At 42.8% G+C, this 11,084-nt stretch overlaps 1 protein-coding gene across 8 annotated transcripts in view; it reads left to right on the top strand.

Annotated features, from left to right (window-relative positions):
* The window catches only part of UBAP2 (ubiquitin associated protein 2), a 77,296-nt gene that overhangs the window by 22,842 nt on the left and 43,370 nt on the right, over nucleotides 1-11,084 (top strand). For 7 of the 8 annotated variants that reach the window (XM_083465759.1, XM_083465755.1, XM_083465756.1 and 4 more), the window contains exons 3-7: nucleotides 610-687; nucleotides 1,160-1,270; nucleotides 4,935-5,088; nucleotides 5,893-5,970; nucleotides 8,142-8,196. In XM_083465759.1, coding sequence (XP_083321885.1) covers nucleotides 610-687; nucleotides 1,160-1,270; nucleotides 4,935-5,088; nucleotides 5,893-5,970; nucleotides 8,142-8,196 — 476 coding nt within the window. The remainder of the gene's footprint in view (nucleotides 1-609; nucleotides 688-1,159; nucleotides 1,271-4,934; nucleotides 5,089-5,892; nucleotides 5,971-8,141; nucleotides 8,197-11,084) is intronic. The other variant, XM_083465762.1, reaches the window with a different exon arrangement.

The following is an 11,084-nucleotide window of genomic DNA, read 5'->3' as shown; positions in this document are numbered from 1 at the left end:
GGGGAATACCAGTACCTTGCCCTATTCCACCAGCCAGAACCATGCCAGTGCTCTGAAATAAACACTTTATTGAATTAAATTGTGTGCAAAGATTGAGTGACAGAATTAGGCAAAAAAATGGGCAGGAAATTCAGGGTTTGTAGTTTTCTGATTAGGGCTCATAATAGGCCATGCACCTGAACAGTGGTTCCTTTGATAACTTAGATAAAACTTAACAACTTTGTCTTGTGTTCAATGCTAAATTATCTGCTCTAAGAACTGTTCTGTGAGGGATCGGCACTGGTTTTTTTTCTTTCTTATATTTGCCTGCAATCTGGAGTTTGGACTTGTTAGATAAGAAAGGATGCCTCCATGTTTCTTCCCCTTGGAGTTAAAAATAAAACAGGAGGGGGGAACCAGTAGACTTCCAGGTTTTGTTGGACTCCAGTTCCCATCCACCCTAGTCAGCATGGCCAGGGGATGATAGGAGTTGTAATTCACCTGTATCTGGAGTGTCGCAGGTTCCACACCCGTGGAACAAAAGAACAAATGACGGGAGACTCAAGCATTTTGGGGAAAATTTTGGCTTTGCGTGTGTATTTCTATAACCGATCTGTTTGTGCTTCCCAGGCAACAGCGGAACAAATTCGCCTTGCTCAGATGATCTACGATAAGAACGATGCAGACTTTGAGGATAAAGTGAAACAGGTATATGTTTTCCCCCTGTCCCTGGTGAGAGGGCGGGTTGGCTTTCATGCACTGGTGGAGAATACCCTTTGCTAATTCAAGCCTGTTTCAAGTCCACTTGCTTACTAAAACTTCAGCTTGAATAATAATAATTATGAACTGTATTCAGCTAAGTTTCAGTCAGAGTAGACTCATTGAAATTAATGGCCATGATTAACTTGGATCCATTCATTTACCTTGGATCCATTCATTTCAGTGGGTCCACTTGACTGAAACTTAGCTGAATACAGTGCTATAACCAGGCCCATGCAGAACTTGTCTGAGGCCTGGGGCAATTTGTATTGCTACCCACCCAGTGCCTTTGGGATGGTGTGTGTGTATACATAATTGTAGGTATATTTTTAACCTATTTTTCCACTTGTTGCCTAGACTCCCTTTGTCGTGTTATCAAGGTCTCTTTTAACGTGACTCATATATTTGTGTTTTTTTCCAGCTTATGGAAGTGACTGGGAAGAATCAGGATGACTGCATAGTGGCTCTACATGACTGTAATGGAGATGTGAACAGAGCAATCAATATCTTGCTGGAAGGGAACTCTGACACAGTAAGGACTCTAGATCCTTTTCTTAAGCCTTGAGAGTAGCCTTGCCTGAAGAGTTAACACATGGAGACTTCCTGCTTTTCATTGGGGAATGAAAAGCTGTGGCCAAGCTAAGAAAGATGTCAAATACTTACGTTTTAGAAACAACTTTGTTATATGTAGGTTTCAAAAACTTTTAAAACTAACGAAACTCTGAAATTGGCCCCCAGCTCACTCAGTTAATATGTATCTTAACTGGAAGAAATTCAGTTGTCTATCACTGGCAAAAGAAATTATTTCTAAACAGATTTGAGCCCTGCTGTCAAGAACTTTCCAAGAAATTAAACACTGGAAAGAGCTGGTGAATTTTAAGTAGCCTGAGGTTATTTTGCTGCGTGACATCACAGTCACAAAGTGGTGCCTTGACTTGTCACAGCCATAACATCTCTTGTGTATCAATTTCTGATGCTCTTTAGTCTTAGGTAATAACATTATCCTATAGCACACCAGTAGAGGTGACCAGAACGGTATAAACAGTATTCTAAATGTCGTTACACCATAGATTGTATAACGATATTATAATATTGGAAGTTTTATTTTTCAGTTGCTTTCCTAATGAGCCCTGTTTGGAGTGGTGCTTTGGGAACATTTCAGTCCCTGAGCAGTTTAGTATCATCAGCAGACCTGGCCACCTCACTGCTCAACCCTAGCTCTAGATTGTTTATGAACAGGTTAAAAAGCACAGGTACCAATACTGATCCTTGCAGGACTCCCACTTTCAACGTGTTTCCTTTTGGAGGACTGTCCATTTTTCCCTACTCTGTTTCCTGTTACTTAACCACTCACTGGTCCACAAGAAAGCCTCACTTCTTAGTCCATGGCTGCTAAGCTTACTCAGTCAGGAGTCTTTGGTGAATTATTTTGTTGAAAGCTTTTGGAAAGTCCAAGTCCACTATGCCAACTGGATCACCTCTATCTATATGCTTGTTGATACGCTCAAATAATTCTGAATAGGTTCGTGAGACAGGACGTGCCTTTGCAAAAGCCGTGCTGGCTCTACTTCCTCAAGGCTTGTTCTTCTTTGTGCTTGGTTATTTTATCTTTACCAATACTTTTCACCAGTTTTCCAGTTAAGTATCTGAGGAACAAGTTACATTTTGTTAGAAGTTCAGCAATTACACATTTGAGTTCTTTGATAACTCTCAGGTGGATGCCATCTAGGCTGGTGCTTTGTTAGTTTTTATTTTGTCTGTTAGGCCTAGAACTTCATCCCTCATCACCATTATCTGCCTCAGTTCCTTAGACTCGCTTCCTGCAAAAGTTTGTTCAAGTACTGGAGTCTGCAGTGGATCAGCAAGGATTCTGACACCAAGTTATTTAATAAGAACAATAAGAAGGTCTTGTTGTTCTTATTAAATAACTTGGTGTCAGAATCCTTGCTGATCCACTGCAAATCACTGCAAATTTACTGGTAGAACCCTAATCTACTTTCTGCACACCCCTGTTTTACTATCTACCTTTTGCACACCCCTATTTTAGAGTGCCACATGCTAAAAAGCAGTCCACTGTAATTATCACCTAGATTCATTTTTCTGTCCTGCTATACTCCTCTACTATTTCTTCTGCCCTGTAGAATTTCGATAAGAAATCAGCCCCACTTCTGACCTTTGTGGTTCACTGTGTGTGGAATGAGGGTGGAGAGCTCTCTGCCTGCTTTATTACGATAAAACAAGAAAACCTATCACTATATGTTTGTGAGGGACTGTGATGCCCTCTTGAGCTTACTATCTACCTTTTGAATTGGGACAACAGAGACATAAGTCTTCTTCATAGTCTCACTCTCATATCTGGAGTGAGACTGTACACTACCTAAATCAGGACTTTCTAGAATAAAAACAGCTGGTATTTCCTGCTCGTCATGTTCTGGGCTGATTTGCACACTGTTAGGGGATGGAACCTAAACCTCACCCCCCCATCCCAACTGCTCCATGAGCCAGCATCACAGGGGGTTCTCTTTCCTTGGAACATAAGAAAAGCAAAAGCTTTTTGGGCCTCTTAATGGGTGCAGGAAAGATTCATTTAGGTTCTCTCTTGCTTTCTGGCAAATTGGCTATTGAGTTGGGGGTTGACATTGGTGGAAAGCATTTTGGTAGTCAAGTCACTTTGAGACGTGCATATATTTTTCTTGGTATATTTTGCTAGGATTTATGCTTTGCTCTTTGACCAGTCCTGTTTGGGCCAGGATATTCCCCTTGTAATTCAGGTTAAGCTATGCAGATCAAGCAAATACCTGTATGTTACATTCATTCAGAATTAACAATTGAGTGACAAAGCTCTGGGCATGTCTTTCTCAAGGGAAGACCAGCCTGGCACCAACTGGATTTTCAGTCGTTATTTATATACCACCATTGGCATTGTCAGACTGATCTCCTCCTTCCGCCTTCTCCCTCCGCTCCTTTATCATTTGTGTCTTGTGGAACAGCATCTTGTTTTTGTTTGAACTGATATGAGACATTTTTGGAGACAGTATTTGCCTGGAAAGTGGATAAAAATAAAGTACAAATTAGTCCAAAAAAGCAGCAAAACTCACCTCCCCGCCCGCCAATTCTTGCTGCTTAACCAGCATACGCATGTGCCACAACTCAAGAACCAATAGACAAGATATTCTGGGAAATTTCCCCCTTTATCGTTGAACATTGTGAATGTTGGCAGTTGTTGCAAGACTTGAGCAGTCAAAAAAATCCCCACTTCCACCACCCATCGGGGCCACATGAAATGAGACAGCAGAGTATAACGGTAGGGTTTTGTACCCTAAACAGTAATGCGGGAATGTCTCTCAAGACTAGTTGGGATACAATACCAAAGTCAGTCATGAGATATTAGCATAGCCCTGGTGCAGGTGGGCTACACCCCCATCCCCCTTGTCCACTGGCCATGCTTGCTGGGGGATGTTGGGGGTTATAGTCCAACAATATCTAGAGAACCAAGGTTAGGGAAGGCTGATATAAGAAGGTGGGGAGGCAGATTTCAGTTCTGGGTTCCATCCCCTTCTCAGACACAGTTGTGCTGATGATCGTGGGCAAGTTGATACCTTCTTATGAAATGGGGCTAAATATGTCCTGCCTTTGCCATTAATAGTAAGGAAAGAGGCTATGAGCCAAACACCTACATGGTATTAAACACGTGGCTCAACATTGTATGGACTTTTTAACAAAGTAGATAACCAGGCTTTTGCCAAAAAACAGCAACCTACCTCTGATAATATTTAGCATGAGTGATAGCCTCACTCCTGTGCCAAATAGCCATGGATGAGAGGGGTGATTTTAATCAGGACTATAGTATTTTGGGGTGTGTGAGATCTGGATCTTGATTTGCCTATTTACAGTTTAAATAAATAAGTAAATAATGTTAAGACCCTGTTTTAATGCCACAAAGTTTGTCCCTGTAAAAATACTTTGCCATTAAAATGCCACAGGGATTAATTCCATTCCAAGGATGCTGGATTAGTGTTGATGGTTTCTAGGCTTTGCAGGTGCCCCCGAGGGTTTGTCTGACAATGGACCTTGCATGTCTGAAGGGCTGGAAAGGGTTCCCATAGAGCTTAGAGGTTTTACACTGGAAGATATTCTCAAGGCAGTCTTTAAACCCCTTTTGAATTGTTCTGTGTTTTCCTTCTCCACCCAAATAGACTTCGTGGGAGACAGTGGGAGGAAAGAAGAAAAGTCTTGGAAAAGAGAGTTCAGAAAACAAAGAGAACAGAGAAAAGCGAGGGGACAGAGAAGTGAGCCGTGGACGGGGAAGTTCCAGCAGACGAGGAAGAGGGGGCAGCCGTGGTCGAGAGTGTAAGCGCAGGCACCTTGCTCCTAGGAACGCGGTTGCCTTAGTTTGCCTTTGCGTTCACAGAGGAGCGTGTTGTGCTTGAGTTGCTTTGTTGTATGTTTCCAGTAGAGCACTGGGGGAAGAACCACAAACTATGCACGCAGAGCTGTTTCTCTTCAACAAAAGGATTTGCCTAGTTTGGGTACAATTTACACAGCCGTGAGAACCTGGTACTGGCTTGGTTTAATGACACTTTTCTCCTCTTCAAACAATAATAATATTGGGGGTGTATTTTCTGTATTGAGTATGGGCACATGAAAAATGTCTGAAAGCTGATCAAATATTTTAATTTTGGGCACTTATAGCCCACTCACTCTTCAACCTCAAAGGAGCTGTTAGAGCTGCTCACAAATATTCAAAAACAGCAAACGCTCATCACTCTTAAACACACACTCTAAAACAGCAACACAGTATAAAAACAAGGCCAGTGATGTGCATATTGAACACAGAGTCCTAAAATATATAGCTTGATAAAAGGAAAGACACTTTATATTCAAGGCAGGAGCTTGTGGAAAGATTTAGGCATGGTATCATCAAACCATTTATCTCTGTAGGCTTCTCAGTGAACCAAGGCTTAAGCTAACAGGCAGAGTAGCACCTGCAAGTCCAAATCCTTGTGTCTTGTTAGGACCCCTCACCCTTTCCATTCTTGCTGTGTGATTCTGTCTCCTGCGCAGTTGAAAAAACAAAAAGTCTGTTTGAGTGGGCAAGCATTCATATTGTATATAGTAACGTTTTGCTTTCTGTATCTCTCCTCCCACATCTAGTTAGAGTAGAGGAGAATGGAGTGGATAACAGCCAAGGAGAGAGGCCTTCTGATCGTGGGAAACGTAGCAGAGGGAGAGGTAAGACAAACCTGTGAATATTTTTGTTTCCCCTTCTTGAAAAAGGAACCTTGCAAGAAATAGCTTCTGTTAAGAGCCCTCCACCCTACAACCCCGTGCTCTACTTGCCTGATAATTCTTTTTCTTGCCCCTAAAGGGCTGCAGGACTTGTGAGCCATGCAGGCAACCATCTAGCCCAGTAGTCTGTTCTCACAGTGGCCAACCAGTGTCTAGGGGAATCTCCCAAGCAGGACCTGAGTGCTGTTTGCATTTTGTCCATGTGAATGTGGCCTAACTACTGGCATAAGCACTAGGATCTTGGTGCTTCCTGCTTAAGAATAGTCTGGGACATTGCTGAAAACCAGCATCTCCTTTGCAGTTGATGCAAGATAAGCCTGAAGTACTTTCAGCTCAGGGAATATCTTTAAAAAAACATGCAGAAGAATACCCTGCTGTATTTCATAGCTGAAGCATGCCATCACCCTTTCACATGTGGCTTGTATTGTAAACTGTGTCCATGTTGAGGGCATGGCCAAATTAAATGCTGAGGCTTGAAGACCGGTAGCTTCTGCCTGCATTTTTAGGCTTGTACCTGCACTTTTAAACATCCATTTTGTCCAGTTTGTCACCCTTGGTTGGTGTGATGGTGGCTCTTCCAGACCACATGATTAAAAACAGTCATTGTAGAATTCAGGAAGCAGAAATGTGTTTGGTTAGGCTGTCTTCAGTTCAGTGTTTCAAAGTAGTGCAGCTGTGAAGATGTTGTCCTTGTAGACCGGTGATAACAGTGTAGTATTTTAATAGATGGAGAGATTGTTTTGCTGGAAGGCTGCAAAAAGAACAGGCAGGTGGGTGGGAGGGAGGCTTGTGATGAGATTGTGGGTACAAGAGGAAGGGGTTTGTTTGAAGTAAGGCTTTTCTTATCCTTTCCTAACCTGCTCCCACCCCAGCTGGCCAGCAGTCTTCTGTTATTTTAGCTGCCTGTTTGCTCATTAGTACCAAGCTTTCATGCAAAGGGGCCAACATTATAGTAAGAGTCTGGAGAGAGTGTATAGTTCTATAGGACTGAAGACCACATAAGTCGGTTCTGGGGACTAAGGCACAGTGGGTCAGAATCATTGGATCCTAACCTGCAAGTTGTGAAGAGGGCCACCTTGGAAAATAGGTTTCAGGGCCTGGCTGAAATCTCATATACCTTCAGTACAGTGGTACCTCGGGTTACATACGCTTCAGGTTACATACGCTTCAGGTTACAGACTCCGCTAACCCAGAAATAGTACCTTGGGTTAAGAACTTGGCTTCAGGATGAGAACAGAAATTGTGCTCCGGCGGCGCGGCGGCACCAGGAGGCCCTATTAGCTAAAGTGATGCTTCAGGTTAAGAACAGTTTCAGGTTAAGAATGGACCTCCGGAACGAATTAAGTACTTAACCCAAGGTACCACTGTATTGACATACAGTCATACCTCGAGTTGAATGTGCTTCGGGTTGAGCACGTTTGAGTTGCGCTCTGTGGCAACCCAGAAGTAATGGAGTGTGTTACTTCCGGGTTTCGCTGCTCACGCATGCGCAGACGCTCAAAATAACGTCACGCACGGGAGCGGCGAAACGTGACCCGCAGACGCGCCATCACTTCTTGCGTTCCGTTCGGGATGCGAACGGGGCTCCAGAATGGATCCCATCCCATCACATCCCAAGGTACCACTGTATAACAAAGGGGTTTGTTTTCAAACTGGATCTAGCATCTTTAAAAAATAACTCTCCCCCAGTCTCCTTTTCTTGCAGCTTCAGGGTAAAAGAGTAAGTTCTGCCCCATCCCATTTTATCCCCACAACAACCCTGTGGGGTAGGTTATGTGAAGAGACTGTGGCTGCTCCAAGGTCACTCTTCATGGCTGAGTGGGGATGTCAATTCTGGACTCCCAGTCTTCTAACCACTGCGCCACACTGCCACTATCTGGGTTTCCCTCTAGGTATTTATGAAGAGGATAGAAAAAAAGAGTTTCTTTTCTGCTGTCATGTTGTCTTGCTTCCTTGTTTAAGAAGAGAGTGTGCTGTTTCTGAAGGAAATGAGAAGAGGAGAAATGGCTGGACCCTACTATCTCATGTTGACCCCCCCTCCTGAAACCTTGGGAGCTGAATGTTCAGCATATCTACTTTTCACCCTTTTAAATGAAGCTCTTTCCTTCCCACAGGATTTGGACGTGGCAGAGGAAGAGGAGCAGGGAGGTTTTCAGCCCAAGGCATGGGGTAGGTTCTTTACACCATGTCAGTGGAAGAAAATATATCAGCTAAAATAGGACCTGTCAACACTGCTTAACTTTGTATTAAAGAAATTACACAGATCCATGTAATGGAGAATCTGTTAAATGTTTGACTGTATTGAGAGGACTTACTGACTCCCTTCATCCTGATATCAGGAAACTTTATAAAAGTAAGGCAGTGGAAACACCCAAGTCCTTGTGAAATAGGTGCCTTCACTACTACAGCCTGAATAACTTCTGTATCAAAACAAAATATTATGCTATTAATATATTCATAACAGAATTATAACAATCACTTAGGTACACCTGTAAAATTATAGTGCATTGTGAGTCTCTAACAAGAAAACCTCACAGGCGCTGCAGTTAAGACATGTACGATTTGAGCAGCATACGCACAATTGCATTTCGCAACTTCATGGATAGCACAAAATGGTTGTGCTATATTGCTGCTAATATGGGGAGGGTGCCCTTGAAGATACTTTGTAGATATCAAAATAGCACTTGCAGGTGCCTGATAGGATTTGGAGATGCAAAATAAAAGTTAAGGGTTTAAATAATCTGAATGTAAAATTTAACCTGGACTGCAGTATCTGTTGGCCTTGTGTTAAGAATTTTTAGGACACCATGGAAGAAATTGACATCCAAATCAAAGAGTGTCAAATAAAAAAACAACCAGCATTGCCTTAGAAAGTATGAAGTCTTCCTAGCTTTGCTCTTGAGATATTCATAGGCACGGCTGTCGTGTTGGTAGCCTTTTTTCTTAGCCTCAGAATTGGTGACTAATGGTGGCTGTTATATTAGCTGCCCACCCAATGCACATCTGGTGAAGTGGGCTCACCCACTGAGGTTTAAGGCATGATAAATATGTTTGTCTTTAAGATGCTGCAAGACCCTTCTTTGTTTTTGGCGCACCATGCTTACCCCCTGGGAAGTCACAATCTCAGCACTGTTGGAACCATGAGCAGAAGGTGTTTTTGCCATCTAACGTAGGCAGCAGGGCATGGCGGATAAGGAGTTAAAAGGACTACTGGAGCTCATTCACCCCAACTATACTCCAGCTGAGAGTTTCTGAAATTACATCCTCTGCTGGCAGTAGGTGGTGGTTGCTCCTTGGCACCATCTGGCAGTGTCAAATTAATCGCACATTCGCTCATTCACTTGCAACGCCTCTCACTGTGCAGTTAAAAACTTACCAACCTTGGCACTCTTTCCTGCTTCCCTCATGGTACGCTACAACATGAGCACAGTCAGTCTAAAGGATAGTTTTGAGGCACAAGCAGACATGCTTTTAAGAAGCACAGTAGTGGCTAAATTGCCCCTCCCCTCCATGTTTTTGGAATGCATTGAGATCAGGGATTTGTTGGCCTCCTCACTGCATATAGAAGGCACACCCAGCTGTACAGGTTTATTCAGTACAAGGTTGCTCGCTCGTTGTTATTCCATCCCATGTTTCCTCAGCCATTGAGTTCTCCTGTTCAGATAGCTGTGGGATCTCCCAGTTCATGCTGCCTTTATGTGACAAGAAGAGCTGGGTGGGAGTGTGCAAGGTCACAGATATTGCTGCACGCAGCAAGGAGGGAGTATATTTTATTTAAACTGCTTTATAGCCTGCTGTTTTACAGTATAGTCTACAAGGTGGCAAGCATATATATAAAATGCAATTCAGATCAATAGAAGACCATGTGGAAACACCATTGATGTGACTATACCAAAATAAACAGCTATGATTATTATTATTATTATTATTAAATTTATATACAGTAAGGCTGCAAATTTAACTTGTGCGCATTCAGCTTTGTATATGTGGCAAAAAAAAAAGTTTAAAAATTGGAAATAAGGTGGGTTTCCAGGACAATTGACTTTGACCATCCCACCTGCTGAGAGGTTTTCAATGTTTGATGTTTTAGTATGTTCTGATGTATGCTGTGAGCCACCCAGAGTGGCTGGGGAAACTCAGCCAGATGGGGGGGTATAAATATTATTATTATTATTATTAGAATATATGTGAGTTTGGCTTTATATGTGATCCCTGGAGCATAACACGTGCATAAGTTGCATGCTTACAGTACTGCTTACATGCCCAAATGGCTTCTAAGCCATTTTATAATATAAGCAGAAGGACCCTCAAGCTGTCTCTCATTAAAATTAATTTGTTATAAATGTTTTAATGTGTCTCTGCAGTCAACAAAGTGGTAGCAGGATGGAGGGGCAAGGGAATGTCTCTAGGAAGGTTTATCACAGCCTAGGTACTGTGACTGAAATGGCCCTTCCTTGTTACCTGTCTGACCTCCCAAGAGTGGGGTATAAGATGATTATTCCAGCGAACAAGTGAACAAGTCAAATATGTTGACCCATATAACCAGCCTTCTGAATCCCACCCAGAAATGCACTGGCAGCTAGTGAAGATGTTTTTAGTTTCCAGACCATTTTATAAAACAGTACAGTGAGGTTGCTGGCCTAATGTCCATAGGCAGGGAGTTCCAAAGCGTAGGTCCTGCCACCCTGGGAGACAGGTGGAGAACAAATATTACATGATACTGGCTAAAAGTGCAAGTTCTGTACAGTCTGCACAAACTGCAGTTTGCAGACCAACCACAGGGAAACTTTGACACATTCTATTTTGTTAGTAATAACCATTTAAGAAATTGATAGGAAGCAGTTTCTTCCCATTTACCTACCTCCTAATCCAGTTTTAGTGATGCTAAAGAAGGGGTTTCTTTTATGATTGCTGGGTGTGCATGTTCATAGTGGCACATGGTTTGCCTGCACAAGACCCTAGAGTCAGTGCCCTCAACTTCCCAGAGAAGTGTTGCCTGTTGGAAGAGGCAGTGTTAGGCTAGACCAGCCAATGGTCTTACTCTGTCTAAGGCAGGT

This window comes from Podarcis liolepis (assembly GCF_965112155.1).
Source record: "Podarcis liolepis genome assembly, chromosome: 11".
NCBI classification, from domain to species: domain Eukaryota; kingdom Metazoa; phylum Chordata; class Lepidosauria; order Squamata; family Lacertidae; genus Podarcis; species Podarcis liolepis.
The sequence above is the reverse complement of the archived record's forward strand: the minus strand, read 5'-3'. Positions and strand labels throughout refer to the sequence as shown.